At 37.9% G+C, this 17355-nt stretch overlaps 1 protein-coding gene across 2 annotated transcripts in view; it reads right to left on the reverse strand.

Annotated features, from left to right (window-relative positions):
• CNOT10 (CCR4-NOT transcription complex subunit 10) overlaps positions 1-17355 on the reverse strand; it is a 52553-nt gene that overhangs the window by 18788 nt on the left and 16410 nt on the right. For both annotated transcript variants that reach the window (XM_070391816.1, XM_070391815.1), the window contains exons 4-12: positions 16708-16858; positions 14184-14326; positions 13080-13166; positions 12453-12536; positions 11067-11184; positions 8564-8713; positions 7376-7578; positions 3754-3875; positions 590-766 (exon numbers count right to left, since the gene is read on the reverse strand). In XM_070391816.1, the coding sequence (XP_070247917.1) occupies positions 590-766; positions 3754-3875; positions 7376-7578; positions 8564-8713; positions 11067-11184; positions 12453-12536; positions 13080-13166; positions 14184-14326; positions 16708-16858 (1235 nt within the window). The remainder of the gene's footprint in view (positions 1-589; positions 767-3753; positions 3876-7375; positions 7579-8563; positions 8714-11066; positions 11185-12452; positions 12537-13079; positions 13167-14183; positions 14327-16707; positions 16859-17355) is intronic.

Genomic DNA, 17355 nt, shown 5'->3' on the forward strand with positions numbered 1-17355 from the left:
CCACAATTTTTTTTTCTTCAGATTTTCTATATTAAACACATATTTCTATTATTATTAAGAAAAAATGCTGGGATAGGAGACTTGAATTTAAAGGTGCCATGTGTAAAAAAGAACACTCTCTGTATAAAATGGTGTTTGTTTATTACTAAATAAGCTTTCCCAATTTCTATAGATTGGTACAATTTTAGGATTTATTTTATTTATTTAAAAATATTTCATTAATTTTTAGAGAGAAAGGGATAAGGAGAAAGAGAAACATCCATGTGAGAGGGGAACATCCATCACCTGCCTCCTGCAGGCCCCTTGGGATCGAACCGCAACCTGGGCATGTGCTGCCTGGGAATGGAATTACAACCTTCCGGGGCATGGGACGATGCCCAACCAACTAAGCCACAGTGGCCAGAGTATTTATTTTATCAAAAGTAAAAAAAAAATACAAACAAACATTTGTACTTTCCTTCCTTATTATTCAAAATGGAGAATTTTGGAAATTCGGGGTGAAGATTTCAGGGATTCACCTGCAGCACACAGGCTTACTAATAAAGTCCTGAAGGGATTCTGCCAAGGAGATTCAAAGGGATTAGAATACCTGCAAGTTTCACTGCTTTCGCTGCTCTCAGTGTTCCCACCTAATTGATTACTGTTTTTAGACCCATTTTCCTGCTTCAGATCCTGCTGTTCTTCAGGTAACAGCAACAAGGCATTTCTGAGACAAATGGCTGCAAACTCCATACTGGCTACAGGAATGGCTGAAGACTGTCCATCACTTAAAAGGACAAAATCAAATTAGCTACGTAAATAACATAAAAATAAATAGCATTTTTCCATTATCAGAAATAAAACCAATATAATTGTAAATGAAAATTTTGCCCTGTGATAGGTAGAAATTTTAATATAAGCAGTTATAAGAGAATGCTTAAAGCTCAAATTGTAAATACAAGGTGCAAAAAGTATATAGATGGCAAGTATATACATTATACCCATTATTGTTAATGGATTAGAGGAGTTATTAACAAGAAAAATTGTAATGAGGGCCAAGACAGGTATAATGAGAATTGGAAACAAGGGAAGGAAGATTTCCACATTTGAGCATCGTTTTGGTTGATTTTTAACTTTGAAAAATGCCTTTATTAAGTTTTGCAAAAGCAGCATTATTTGTCTTATAATTTTGTTGAGATTTTATATAACTTTATTTGCTTTAATATCAAACTAAACCGAAACTAAATAGGCTTATTAGGAAATATATAAATGTGAAAATTAGTAACAATTTTGAAATTGGAGGAAAGTGATGTGCTTTATCAAGTTCTTAAAAAAAATCTGCATCGTAGTTGAAATAAATTAATACCAAAATATTGTGTGCCAGATACTATTCTAAAACTTTGGGAAAACTTTGAAATGGTATTGAACAAATTTTATGTTGGGGGGAAAAAAAGCACGAAGTTGTTTTTTTAAAAAGCCTACTACTTTAGAAATACTAACAACTCTAAATTGGAATCTTTATACAAGATAAAGACCTTCATATGTAACTGAAGATTTTTTTACATGTGACGGATTTATATTGCTTTGGATGTTTTATGTATTAGTACTTTTCCCTCCTAATACAAAGAATTCGCTTTAGGGACTATGAGAAAATTACCTAAAAGTTAACAATGACAACTACAAAAAGGAAACATCGAGATGCCCTCTTCTGGACATTCTGAATAATGGCACTGACTAGACTAGGGCTTCTTAGGCCATCAATAATTTCAGCTCCCAGGAATGTAACAAACCACAGTCACATGTCAGGTAACATTCACTATGCACCTATTTTGAAATAGTCATAAAACTTAGTTACAAGGTGGTTCCTCCTATGAAATAATAAATTTAGAGAGAGAACCAAGATGGCGGCGTAGGTAAACACCGGAGACTGCTGCCGCAAACAACCATTTCAAAAATACAACTAAAAGACGGAACAGACATCACCCAGAACCACAGGAAAGCTGGCTGAGGAGAGACTCTTCAACTAGAAGGAAAGGGAACAGCAAACCGAGGCTCAGAGGAGGCGCAGTGTGGAAAATACAAAGGTACGGAGGTGCGCGCAAAGCGGGCTAGTGGCTGAGGGCACGGTTGTCGTTTTCAGTCGGGAGGGAGCCTCAGACTCTGGGCTCCAGATTCGGGACTCAGACTCAGACGGGAGAAGTGGGATTGTCCGGCATCAGTTGGAATCTGAGGGCAGCTTTCTCTCCGAGGTTTGCAGCGGCTGCTGGGGTTCTGAGAAGCAGAGCCTCTAGGAATGGGACTGAGAGCAGCCATAACTGCTCCCTCCACCCGCCCTGTTGATCCCGCCCTGCCCAAGCCCTGCCCAAGCCCTGCGCAGAGCCATTTGCCAGATCGCCTCAGGCAAAGGCTAGATTAGCACCTCCCCAGAGGACAGAAGTTTTCCCACAGCTGATTCTCACAGCCAGTCAGCCTGGTGGTCAAATCCCTCTAGTATTAACTACAACAATCAAGGCTTAACTAGAACAAGACTGCGCACAAAAACCACAAGGGGGTGCACCAAGAAAGCATAAAAAATGCGGAGACAAAAAAACATGACAGAAATGGAGGATATGGAGCTAAAAAACGCAATTTTGAGGGCTTGCAATAAACTTGAGGAGAGCCTCACAAAAACTAATGAGACCCTCGATGCTATGATAAAGAAACTAGAAATTAAGCATACACTGACTGAAATAAAGAATATTATACCCAATAGCAGACCAGAGGAGCGCAAGAATCAAGCCAAAGATTTGAAATTCGAAGAAGCAAAAAACACCCAACTGGAAAAGCGAAATGAAAAAAGAATCCGAAAATACGAAGATAGTGTAAGGAGCCTCTGGGACAGCTTCAAGCGCAATAATATCAGAATTATTGGGGTGCCAGAAGATGAGAGACAGCAAGATATTGAAAACCTATTTGAAGAAATAATGGCAGAAAACTTCCCCCACCTGGTGAAAGAAATGGACTTACAAGTCCAGGAAGCACAGAGAACCCCAAACAAAAGGAATCCAAAGAGGACCACACCAAGACACATCAAAATTAAAATGCCAAGAGCAAAAGACAAAGAGAGAATCTTAAAAGCAGCAAGAGAAAGAGACTCAATTACCTATAAGGGAATACCCATACGACTGTCAGCTGATTTCTCAACAGAAACTTTGCAGGCCAGAAGGGAATGGCAAGAAATATTCAAAGTGCTGAATACCAAGAACCTACAACCAAGAGTACTTTATTCAGCAAAGCTATCATTCAGAATTGAAGGTCAGATAAAGAGCTTCACAGATAAGGAAAAGCTAAAGGAGTTCATCACCACTAAACCACGAAATGCTGAAAGGTATCCTTTAAGAAGAGGAAGAAGAAAAAGGTAAAGATACAAATTGTGAACAACAAACATGCATCTATCAACAAGTGAATCTAAGAATCAAGTGAATAAATAATCTGATGTGCAGAATGAACTGGTGATTATAATGAATCAGGGACATAGAAAGGGAATGGACAGACTATTCTTGGGGGGGAAAGGGGAATGGGAGATGCGGGAAGAGACTGGACAAAAATCGTGCACCTATGGATGAGGACAGTGGGTGGGGAGTGAGGGCGGAGGGTGGGGCGGGAACTGGGAGGAGGGGAGTTAAGGGGGGGGGGGAAAAAGAGGAACAAATGTAATCTGAACAATAAAGATTTAATTTAAAAAATAATAATAATAAATTTAAATACATACACTTTCTCTTTGCAAATACTTACTTATACACTGTGTTCTGTATGGACTGTGAGGCCAGAACAATCTTACGATGATAGCCTTGACCAACAATAGACTGTACAATTCCTTTTTTACTGGGAAGACCTTTAGTTTCTTGTTCAGAAGTCTACAAAATACAAATAATTTCTCATTAATTTAATGGAGCTGTAAAACAGGGTATGAAAAATGACCCACTACCTTTCCAGTTACTCTAAGAAAGTTCTTAAGATGCATCAATGTGGAGTTTTTGGTGATACAGGAAATACGTTCAGTATTGAAGAAGAGTACATGGGGCTGACAGTCTGTGTGACATATTCTATGTTTCATTAATATGAGGTTTGAGGTAGTTCTAAGGAAAAAAGGCAATTTAAGTATGACTTAAGCATGTATTTAGAACAATTTATTTAGGACATTCTACCCCCCAGGTACTATGCTGCATATTACGGACCCTTTGACATTAAAGAAAAAGAGAGTCACAGAAACACAGTGAAGAAGAAAAGGGAGGCAGCTCCACTTCCTAAAACACAGATTTTTTTTCCCTTCTTTTTTTCCTTTCTTTCTTTATTGATTAAGGTATTACATATGTATCCTTATCCCCCCACTGCCTCCCTACCCCCCTCCCCCTTTAAAAATATGTTTTTATTGATTTCAGAGAGGAAGGGAGAGGGGAGAGAAAGATAAAACATCAATGATGAGAGAGAATCATTGATCGGCTGCCTCATGCACGCCCCCTACTGGGGATCGAGCCTGCAACCTGAGCATGTGCCCTTGACAGGAATGGAACCTGGGACCGATATTTTTTCCTTCTTAAAGTGAAAGTATTAATTAATTTGTCAACAACATATGAACTTTAATAAGCTACCTATATTAAGACTTACATGGGCACATGTAAAAATATACATAGTTTAAATACTTAAATCTTTTAAAATATATATATATATTTAAAACAGTCTTTTAAAAAATGTATTTTTATTGATTTCCAAGATGAAGGGAGAGGGAGAGAGAGATAGAAACATCAATGATGAGAGAGAATAATTAACTGGCTGCTTCCTGCACGCCCCACACTGGGGAACAAGCCTGCAACCTGGGCATGTGTCCTGACTGGGAACTGAACAGTGACCTCCTGGTTCATAGGTCAATGCTCAACCACTGAGCCCCACTGGCCGGGCAATAAAAATATATTTAAAAATAATAATAATAGCCGAGACCGGTTTGGCTCAGTGGATGGAGTGTCGGCCTGTGGACTGAGGGGTCCCGGGTTCGGTTCCGGTCAGGGGCGTGTGCCTGGGTTGCGGGCACATCCCCAGTGGGAGGTGTGCAGGAGGCAGCTGATCGATGTTTCTCTCTCATTGATGTTTCTAACTCTCTATCTCTTTCCCTTCCTCTCTGTAAGAAATCAATAAAATATGTAAAAAAAAAAAAAAAATAATAATAATAATAAAGGCTTCAGCCCCAACTACTCCCAGTATTTAAAAAAAATCATACATAATTAAAATATTGATTATTTTATAATGTCTTTGCAGTAATAGCACTAACAAATCTTGAGTTTTAGAACTCAGAAAAATAAATGGTACATTTTCAGAAAAGTAAATGGTGTATTTTATGTTCTTTTAAAATGCCTTATCTTACATTAGTTAAATACTCTCCCTACAATTGAGTCTTATGCTTTCTATTTAGCAGATATTTTCTCACATATTATACACTACCCACCGAAACATCAGTCCTGCTTGTGCCAAAAAGTCTGAAGCAACATACATCAGGTAAACAGGACCAAATGATCTCCTTAGTATCACCAATTTAACAATTAAGTTGGTTCATTTTATTAAAAAATAAATTTGTTTCTGAGACTACAAATTGCCTTCTTCAGCATCTCCTGTCCTGACCAAGTGAAAGAAAATTTACAGAATTTCACTTGGAGTTTCTTGTTGCTCCTATTGGGATTTTGCTTTCTGATTTTGAGAGCGTTCTGGCTTGTTTTTACTATCATTTTAGGCTACTTCGGGTCATTTTTAAAAGGAGGAGAAACACAAAGAGATAATTATTCATTTCCTATTATTAGCACAGACTAATACCAGAGTGTAATCTGGTAGCATAGATACCAGAGTGTTCTGGTATCTACCAAGTTATGGCAAACCAAGTCATCTTGACCATTTTTTTTAAATTACAAATTTTTAAACTTTCTAGAAAAAAAGGGGGAGGGTTTGCAATCCACAGAACGAAGACAATTCTAAAAATACTATTTCTAAAAATATGTAATTTGAAAAGAAAATATTAAACCTTAATATGTGTCTCTACTCCCAGGAAGACGTAATGCCCTGGTTTCCATTAACTGTACAACAAGAGAATGGCCTACATTCACAAATGGATTAAATAAAATAGCAATTTCTAGAGAGCCTTTTATTTTTAAAAAGTATAAATTCTGCCTACAATTGTCAGTTAATTTAACAATTATCCAATAAGCAAACTGTCATGTAGAAGGAAAAGTACGATGGAATAAATCAATGACACAAACTTGCAGATGTTTTCAGGAAGTGCTGTCTAGGAGGAGGCAAGCCTAAGTATCTTCTACCACCTCTGGCAGGCCTGCCAGGCAGCATTCCATGCCACCCCCTCCAGTCCACAGACCCCAAGAGCACAGCAAGGGTGGGGGGTGGTTCGGAAATGGTGATACAGACATCTGGTAATTCTGATACAGCCTGTCTTCTCCCGCTCCCACTGACCGCTCCTCACTTGAGATACAAAGGCTTCCACTCAGTGCCTTGTGGAGATAACCTAGGCATGGACACCGACATTAACTGGCCTATTTCTCTTAGACACTGTGGATAAATGTGTGTCAGAGGGAAACAGCCTGGTAATTGTGATCTCTGAACCAATTACTGAATCAAAATAAAGCCTCGGGCCCAGTCGGTGTGGCTCAGTGGTTGAGCGTCAACCTATGGAGCAGGTCATGGTTTGATTCCCGGTTGGGGCACGTGCCCAGGTTGCGGGCTCAATCCCCAGTGTGGAGCGTGCAGAAGACAACCGATCAATGATTCTCTCTCATCATGGATGTTTCGACTTCTCTCTCCTTCTCCCTTTCTCTCTGAAATCAACAAAAATACTGATATATATATTATTTTAAATTGTTTTATTGCTTAAAGTATTACAAAGAGTATTACATATATCTCCTTAATACTGATATATTTTTAAAAAATAAATAAAAGTAAAGCCCCGGGCACTGAAGGGAATGCAGTGTAATGCAGTCCTCTCCACACTCACTAGGTTATCACCAGGCCTTCTCTAATCACCTGGCGCACACAGCATTCTCACACCCACAGATGACATGGCCCCTGCCCAGCAGCTAGCTGACCACTGTTCCAACAGGTATGACCTTGTTGGCTTCAACTCTGTAATGTGAGTGCTGATGCCTGTTGCCATACTTACCAAGAACCAGAATGTTAACAAATGACTTTTGGAACCTAAAATTTTTTGTCCAGCTATTAAAGAACAGAAGACTCTATAAATTCCCTGAGAGTTAAAAAGGGGATGAGGTCTGGTAGATTTCCAAGTATTTTTTGCTTTCCATGTAACGTTGGGGGGGGCGGGGGGGGATATGGGTGGAGAGTGAGGGTTCAAAAAGGTACTCACCCCCTTATTGGCAGCGATGCAGCATTCAGCCAGCCGCAGCCAGAGGCGGGGGTTGGCGTGATAGACCTGAACAGCTTCGATCAGGCACTCGAAGGCAGCAAGAGGTCTTCCGATGTGGAGAAGCTGAATTCCACAGTTATACAGCAACTCATACCTCTTGTTGGTCAGCAATGTACACATGGGTCGTCCTGAAAATTTTTTGCCTAATGATAAACATTAGGTGGAAATCAATCATTAGATTTAAAATAGCAGTTACTTAATGGAAAACATTCATTCCACTAAGTACTCAAACACTATTTTGTTTAATACCACTGACACCAGTGTGAAGTTTAATAGTTCTCATCAATGACGATCTCCAGCCCCCAACCCACAAGTATTTGCCAGAGTCATTTCCGTTGTCTGTGTTGCCAACAAGTGAGAAGCAACCCAGGCCACACATACTCCAGGAAGGCAAAGAGAAGAGAGAAGACCCACTCTCACGCCTTTGAATCTTACAAATTTAGAGTCTGTAAAAAGATTGCACTCTTTTTACTTTAAGTTTGGTTAATTATTGTCATGTACTTTTTATTAACCAGAAGTATTCAGTTAATGTTATGGTGTTACAGAATTTTACTGTGGAAATAAAAGTTAATGTGCTATATCTATGATAACTATCATTCACTCACTCACTCAGAGTTTCACCATCAATAATAAAATAAGACTATTAATGATTTTGGATACATTTTTCATAAATAGTTTTTTAAATTCAAAGCTAAACGATTGCTTGATTTTAAGCATTTCAAATCAAGAACCTATATAATATGAATATTAAAGGAATAAATTTCAGGAATTGCTTAAAGATTGCCAGGTGCTGCCAACAGTACCACATGTGAAACCCTGAAAAGAAGCTATAACATTAGTTTGGCACAATCAAGGAATCGTCAAAAATTATTATGTTTTTTAACATTACCATATGGGATTACCGATTTTCAAATCTACGAAAAAAAGGGAATTAAAATGTCTTTGATAATTACTCTTAACTCCATGCTATTCAAATATCTACTAAAAATCCCCACAGTCAAATTTGTTGGGCAGGGTCAGTGATAACTGTAGATGCACACGGCATGCATTTTGACCAGATGCTTGCTCTCTGAACTCAGTCTTTCCTCAAGTAGTAAAATATAAATGGTCCCCCAGCAAAGGGCATACCTGGATCAGTGCTGCCTGCACTGAGCTGTGCACAGACATTGTCATTCTCCTGTAGAGCTTTTTTAAAGTAGAAAATTCCCAAATTGTGCTTGCTCATGGCAAAATGGATACAACCAAGATTATTCCAGAACATACATCGCAAGCATTCACCTGAGAAAAACACAAATAAGTTTGTCCACAGACAAATCTTACTGTTGATGTACATCATACAAGAATTGGGCTTATCTAACATGAGTTAATTCTATATGCAATTCTACATAATCCCTATAGAATTGTTTTTAAGGCATTTGAAATTTAGGAAACATCTGAAAACTTTGTAAGCTCCCTTTCCTCTTTTTTTTTTTTTTTTTAAATCCTCACCTAAGGATATGTTTTTATTGATATGTAGAGAGAGAAGAGGGAGAGAGAGAAACATTGATCGGTTGCCTCCCATATGCACCCTGACCTGGGGTTGAACCTGCAACCTAGGTATATGCCCTGACCAGGAACCTTTTGGTGTACGGATGATGCTCCAACCAACTGAGCCACCCGGCCCTTTCCTTCCCCACCCCCTAGTAAACGTTTGTTTGTTTATTTATTTTTTTAAAAATATACAAAATAAATCTATTACCAGATTCCCTGCCCTTTTAAAATGTCATTTATTAAAGGCAATAAACCAACCCTGCATAATGATTTAATTAGCCTGTTCATGTTTTTTTCCTGATGTAATTTTATTTATTTATTTTAAAAAATATATTTTTTATTGATTTTAGAAAGGAAAGGAGAGAAATATCAATGATCAGAGAATCACTGATTGGCTGCCTCCTGCACGCCCCCACCTGGGGATTGAGCCTGCAAGCGGGCCAGCTGGGCTCTGATGTAATTTTAAATCATTATAGGCAACAGATAAAAAAAATTGCAAAAAAAGAAAAAATATTTATTAGTAAATTAATATATATGTATTGCATCCACATTACAAAATACTATGTAGAAACTGAAACAGTGAAAATATGAAGAATAGCAAAAATACATAAAGCAGGATATATAAAATCTTGCTTTTGCTTGTTAAACTATAAATCTCCACTACCCTGAGCACCTATCTTTTCATGCTAGTTGGGCATTTGTATTTCTTGTCCGGAACACTGCCTCTTCCTGTTTTTTACCCATTTTTTTATTTGGTTATAGATGTTTTTCTACTGGGTACCTGTTTAGAAACCTTCTGTCACATCTGTTTCAAATATTTCCCCCACTGCCAGTTTGTCATCTGTCTTGTGATTTGGTGCATTGTATCTGTGTTTATTGTTTATATATATATTTTTTTAAATATATTTTATTGATTTTTTTACAGAGAGGAAGGGAGAGGGATAGAGAGTTAGAAACACTGATGGGAGAGAAACGTCGATCAGCTGCCTCCTGCACACCTCCCACTGGGGATGTGCCCGCAACCAAGGTACATGCCCTTGACTGGAATTGAACCTGGGACCCTTCAGCCCGCAGGCCGATGCTCTATGCACTAAGCCAAACCAGTTAGGGCTATTGTTTATATTTTTAATCATAAAAAGTTTCATATTTTATGTGGTCAAATTTAGTAAGCTTTCCCAAGTGCTATAGTTCTTAGATTTTGGGTTATGTTTAATCAAGGCTCCCTATCACAATATTAATATACTCCTCCAAGTTGCTTTTCTGATTTTATTCTCATATTTTAATCCTTCATCTCTCTGGACTGTATTTTGGTGTAATGGAAGCAATCCAAGCTTTAGTTTCCTTTTTCTAAATGGCTTCCCAAACATTCTAAAACTACTGATAGTCCATCTTTTCCTCAATGATATAAAATGCCTGACTAGATTGACAAAATTAATAATCAGGATAGTCAATGCTTAATGCTAAAAACTAAATGTTGGCTTTTGAACTATTTTAAAATTAAGCAATAACTCTATTTTAAAAAGAAAAACTATGCTAAGGTAAAAATATAGTAGGAAATACACTAAAATGTTTACGTGAGGTTGCTTCAGGGTAGTGGTATTGTGAACAATGTTTTAAAAATTCTATTCCCAAATCTCCTCTAATAAGCATATTTTATCAGCAACAAAAAAATAAAGTTTATATGAGGGAAGCAAATTAACAACTTAAAAATTAATAGTTATAAAAAAATCAACATATAAAATATACAACTATTAGATAAAAATATTTCCTATTAAATGATGGTAACTGTCGATTAGTCAACAACATGCCCTGCTCCTGACTCCATTTTAGAGATTGCCAATATCAATTCTGAAATCTGTCCCAAGACAATCCTAAGCAAAATTTTCTCAAAGCATATTATCTGCGTAGAGTCTGAGAGATCATTTCAGTGATTGGGTGTTAATGGGCCCCTGAGGGGAAGCCATGACAACAAAAACATCAAAAATTAAAATTTAGCAGAATTAGAAATGGGTACTGGAGAGGTGGGGGGGGGGGGGGGGGGGGGCAACAAAGGGTAGAAGAGCCAGGAAGAAAATACAAAAATTTCACCATTTTCTTTTACCTGTTTTCAAGAATCCTGGATGTTCAGCAATGTTTGAACTATTTAATAGCTTCACAGCTTTTCGATAATTGCCTCTTAAGTACTCAAAATTGCTTTTAAGAAACAGAGAGGGTGCAGACTGTAAAGAAAACATCAGTTACTTATAATTTGTTTGTAGATGCTCAATGAGATCATAATCACACTGTTGTGGTGGACTGTGTTCAAGGGCATAAATGAATCAGTTAAGTCATGGTCACCAAAACGAGGCTCTCTCCTCAAGTGTTCCCTGACTCAGGGGTAACAACTGTTTGTTACATTACAATGATTTATTTTTCTGTTTGCCTTTACCTATGACTATGACACCCTGTAAGGCAAGGATCATACTTTAATTTTTTAATCTCAAAAAAAGGATTCATAATGACTGCCTGGCTACGTAGGCCTTTCCCCTCCTCTTAGGTCTAGGCTTCAAATGTTCTCAAAAATCACTTGAGTACTGACCCAGTGGCTAATCTGAATCCTGCTTGGGATTTTCTAAGGTCAATTTTCCTGAACTATTACTACTACAAACCATATCTTGTCATGATTTAATACTTCTTTTAAAAAAATATTTTTTTATTGATTTCAGAGAGGAAGGGAGAAGGAGGGAGAGATAGAAACATCAGTGATGAGAGAGAATAATGGATCAGCTGTCTCCTGCATGCCCCCTACTGGGGACTGAGCCTGCAACCCTGGCATGTGCCCTGACCAGGAATCGAACCATGACCTCCTGGTTCATGGGTCGATGCTCGACCACTGAGCAACTGTGGCCAGGCATGATTTTATACTTTTAATTAATATCCTAAAAGCCTCAAGATTTTTCACTTCTGTCCTTTCCACTACCATCTTAAAAATTATTTCTCAGTGGGGGGCTGGGGTAAAGGGGGTGGAAGAAAGGAGTAATTATATCTCAAATACTAGCACTAGTCAAACTGAAGGCATTGTCAGGCCAAAGATCATTTGGAAGGGGCAGATTTGGGCTACAACTTGACTGTTAATCTTGAATTAATGTTGTCAGTATAATCTAAAAAAATCCTAGCGTCTTATAACAATGAATGTTTATATGAATTGTGATAAACAACTCACAGAACACTGGTTAGCTATTTAAAATAGTGGTTTGAAGGCTACATACCAAGGAGAAATGCTTGTGATAATTTTCAGTCAGAAACATATTGTATTAAATTGTAGTAGACACAGTATGATCATTACTTCATAGTTCACTATCAGAGTTTATATCTGGTAGTATAATATACCATAACAGACTAAGATAAATTATTTAAGACTGACAAATAACAAATTGTACAAATAAGAAAGTTTTAGGACATAAGAGACACAAATTGAAAAAAAAAAAAAAGTCAAGAAGAAACTTACATTTCCAGCTGTGTTCATGACGGACTTGATCTCCCTTTTGCACGCTTTCAGAGACTTCATTTGGATATACGCTCTTACTTTATACTGTCAGAGGAAAAATGATAGCATGTAAGAACTATGGTATATTTACACACAGTGAAGCAGTTCTGCTTTCTCGTTAAGGAAATGAAACCCAATCTGTTTACAACATGGGTATGCCAGCTACTTGCAAGTTAAAAATTATCTTAAATAATCTATTTTTACTGTATTAATGGAATACACTCTAAAAAACTAGAAACATGGTAGAATAAAATTTATACTTAAGTTCCAAGCAAAAATCCTACCAATTCTTATCTGCACATGGCTAATTAACAATGAATTTTTAAATGAATGTGATTTCATCATCTAATACACTCCCAGACCATTTTTTCTCTCAATCTTCTATTGAATAAATAAAAGAAATGATATTGCATTATCACCTTAAGTATACTTAGAAGGATTAAATGGCTTCTAAACTACAATACCTCAAAGATAAATAAACATACATGTCTTAAATGATTTACTGCCTTCAATGATCCATCACATTCTTCATCATTCATAACCACAAGTAAATACATGTGATGTATAACCTCTCTTAAGTCACATTACCTGATGTATCTTTGATTTTGCAGCTTCTATTAGAGCTCCACTTTCAGCTTTATGGTTAGAACTGTCTTTGTTGGTGTTATTACCAGTCTAGAGGGTGATGAACAAAGTTTATCAAAATGAAATATTTCTGACCACAACTTAAATCACAGATTTCCAAGTGAGCGAATCTCAATCACCTAGAGAACGTTTCAAAATTCAGAATCCTAGGTCCCAGTCCCAGAGATTCAGGTTCACTAGTGTGGAGTGAGTGACAGGAAACTACCTATGAGAAGCTCGGTGCGGTGCACAATGATAGACTAGGTTTAAAACGCATAGGTCCTACTTGGGCAAGACTCAGGTTAGCTTTCTAAAACCCAGACCTGATCATGTAATTCCCTTCTTAAAAACTTTCTCTGTCATACACACTGCCAACCTCATACCCCAAATTCCTAGTACAGTATTCAAAATCCTTCACGGTAGGACCCATATGCGAGTGGCCAATGTCCCCTGCTGCTGATCTCCATTACATTTCTCAGGCATGACTTTCCATTTCAGATGACTACAACTCCCCCAACACACCTTCTCACACCTTTTGTGCTGTTTTTTCTGCCAGGATGGTTATCCTGCTTCATCCTTCCTTCCTTTTCTGATTTGTCAAACTATTACATCTTTAAAGGCTCACGTCAAACATCCAAACTTCTCTGAAACACTCCCTAATCTCCATCCTCCCAGTCCCTGAGCAGATTTGCTCAGTATTTTCCTCCCACAGACTTGAGTTCCTTGAAAATCAAGAACTGCAAGGTTTTCATTGTTGTCACCTTAGTACCAAGCAGAGCACAGAAGCATCTGTTGAACTGAATTATACTTCACCAACTATTACAACTATTGAATATAGGAATAGTTTACTACAGTTTATGAATAATGCTAAGATTATGTAACTGAACTCCTATACATACATGTTTAAGACCTACACTCTAAACAACTTTCATATATGAAATACAGTAGTATTAACTAGTCATCATGCTGTACAGTGAAATAATATTTCAGTAAAGCTATTAAAATAATAAATAACTACAAATGTTCATTATTATTTAAATTTCAGTCTGATCACTTTAGGACACTCACCTCATTCTTTCCATTTTTGTTATTGTTACCCTGTGAAATCATTTTTTCTAGGACAGCAAGAAGATGCAAAGCTTTCTCAGCTTGGTAAGTTAATATATACAGGTCTACAAGTAGAAAACACACTGCTTGGGCAAATTTTTCTTCTGGGGGTGGGGAGCGGGAAAATAAAACAAAAAGAAAAATTACAATCCAAAGTGAAGCAAACATCTCAGTCCTCCCCCCGCTCCTCCAAAGCTCTAAAGAGCAAAGCCTAAGCCTTTACCTAAATGAATTTCATCACTTAGAGCCATGGTGGAAACAACTTTCAATGCCAACAATGCTGTTCCTATTAGGCATCTCATGGTCCCTCATTTCATTCCAGTAGGCATCTCACCACTTCTCATTTCAGGAAGTCTAGTGACTGAACATCCTTCGGACACCCCAGCACATGAGATGAGGATTTTACTTTATGTGGAAGGATATCTCAATTCCCATTCCTGCCTGGCTACTTACTAATTATGTGGCCTTTACACATCACTGAACTAATTTTTAGACCTCAGATGGCTGACCTGTAAAATGGGGAGAACATTTTACCTGCCTAAAGGCAGGGGGATGGACCAGGTGATCTCTTGAAGTTCCTTTTAACTCTAAAAAGATCTTGACTCCGGTAAATGTATTTCCTTTCAAGGTACAGAGATGGGAAAAAGAAACAATCTGATTGAAGACACAAAAGAACCAAGGTGTGGATTGGAGTATATCAGAAAATTGCAACAGCCAAGAGGGAAATATAAAGACAAGAACATCAAAGGAAGAACCCAAGGAAGAAAGGAAGGGTGACCCAGCATGACATAACACTATCTCCTTTCCTTTCAAAGAGAAGATAAAAGGGAAAATAAGGATGAAAAGAAGGCTGCTATAATCAAGAACAGAAAATTTCAGAAGTCCTTAAAAGCTTCCTAGCTAGTCTTCCTGATTCCCTTCTTGCTCTTACATAGTAAGTAGCCAGAGCTGTTTCCATTTAAAACTACAATCAGTGCAGTTAATATGCAAAGGTGGCATCTCCAAGGGCTTCCCTCCAACTTAAACAATAAGTCCCGACCCAGGTTACAATACTTTACCTGTTCTGTCCCTGGCTACTTCTGAGTTCATTTCCTACCATTTCCCCCACCCAGCTCGTCACAGTGGCATTCCAGCTGTTCCTCTCGAAAAACAATATCCCCAGACAAGCTCTATTCAGTACCCAATTTTAGCTTTTCTTCACAGCATTTAACTATCTCACAATATATTTCTTGTGCAGCGCTCTCTCCCATTAGAATATAAGCTTAATAAGGGTAAAGACTTTTTCTCTTTCATTCACTGCATCAATCTTTAGGTTCCAGTGTCTGGCCCATAGTATATGCTCAATAAATATATGTTAAATGAGGAATCCAAGTAGTGAAGTTAAAAAAACAATTTTCAAAAAAGAAGAAAAATACATTTGAGTACTAATTGGTTGCTAGATTCTGCTCAACCCTAGCAGATTAAAGGATTTCAGAAACTGTTCTGGAAATTCTAAAAACCAGCTTTATTTGGGGGCGAGGGGACCAAAACCACATCTGTGCCATCCTCGAAGTATAATTCTGACTTCTAGCTTTTCAGAAGAAAAGGACTGGTCACCCGTTACACAACGCTTCACCACTGAGGTCTCTCGGGGGCAGTCTGTCCAGCCACCACGCCCTCAGGATTGAGGGAAAGAAGAGAAGCGCCCTGAAAATGCTTCCCTGGAGCCATAGTAAGCAGCTGTTCAACCAGCTGTCAGCAAAAGGGGGCTCTGTAACTCTCCCCAAAGCATCACGGGGGAGCCACTCCACCCCAACACATGTCCTGAGGGGACCACATCAGCAACCGGGTGTTTATAAAGCAGGACTCTGCATTGCCGTTTTGAATTTAAAAAAAGTAACCATGGAGAAAAAGACAGAAATGTGAATCACAACTGAAATGTGCTTGTGGGTGGAAACCATTAGCCCTCTCTAACAACCATTTCCTGGGTCCAGCTTTGCTGCTTTATTTGCTCCCTCTTTTTCCCTTTGCCCTTCCCTTTGTTCCTACTCTTGAGGCTAGTGATTGTAAGCTAGTTAAGATAACAAAAAAAGTTAACACAGTTCTCTACTATCTACTCTACTTCAGTTAGGCAGTAGACAAAATAAATTACTACGCAGTCCCCTAACATTACAAAACACGCCTTCCTTAATATACCACTTAGGTAAGAAAGGGTCAGGTACACAACCAAAGAAAACCCCTCGAATCAGCAATTCTTTCATATTAGAGACAGCAATTCTAATAGTTATCTTAAAAAATTGGGTTGGGAGGGCGCTAAAAGAAAACCTGGATTCATCTGAAAGTGATATACTTTTTATCTTTTCTAACCATTAAGAAAACCGGACAGAGCTTTTTTTCCTTTCTTACTGACATGTAATTCTCCGATTTAGGTTATCTGGGTACAAACACCAGAGACCTTTGCAAGTATGAGAAGATATGGAAACTACTGACTTGAAAGATAACATACCAAAAGGTTCTATAAACTGATAAAGTTTTTCACCAACTGATATGGCTTCTGTATACTGCCGCAAATGATAAAGAATGACTGCTTGATTGTAATACAACATGCTGTTTTCAACATCATCTAATCCATCCATTTCTTCAACAGCTGAGTGGACCTATAAAACAATCCACAGGGATTACACTCTAACAACAGTCAGAAAATAAAGCACAAAAGTGAAAGAAATCTACATGAATAAACAGGAACACAGGCCAATGTTTCTTACTCTGAATTTTTCCACATTTTCAACAGGATCTCTAGATTTCAATTACTGTCACACTAAAAGGTATTTCATTCATAATAAAATTCTGTTTAGTAAAGTGTTTTGATGGGACTTAATATTAAGTACCTAGCACAAGGCAAGGTGATTCTCCTCCTTGCCACTGTGAAGATACTAGTATATCTTTAATGCTGAATTGCCAGCATGGTTCCTGGGTTGGATTTCCACCTTGTAGACTCATGGGGAGTGGGCCAAACTCAAAACGGCCTTTCCCATGAGCATGTTACACAGTATGTACACAGAAACTTGGTTCCATTTGTAAAAACAAAAGTAAAATTTAAACGTTGAACAAACAATAGCTAACTACTTAACTATGTGCCAGGCCTGCTACATTG

The sequence above is a fragment of the Myotis yumanensis genome, unplaced genomic scaffold, assembly GCF_028538775.1.
Source record: "Myotis yumanensis isolate MYYU_CA2020_CCGP unplaced genomic scaffold, mMyoYum1.0.hap1 SCAF_14, whole genome shotgun sequence".
NCBI lineage: Eukaryota > Metazoa > Chordata > Mammalia > Chiroptera > Vespertilionidae > Myotis > Myotis yumanensis.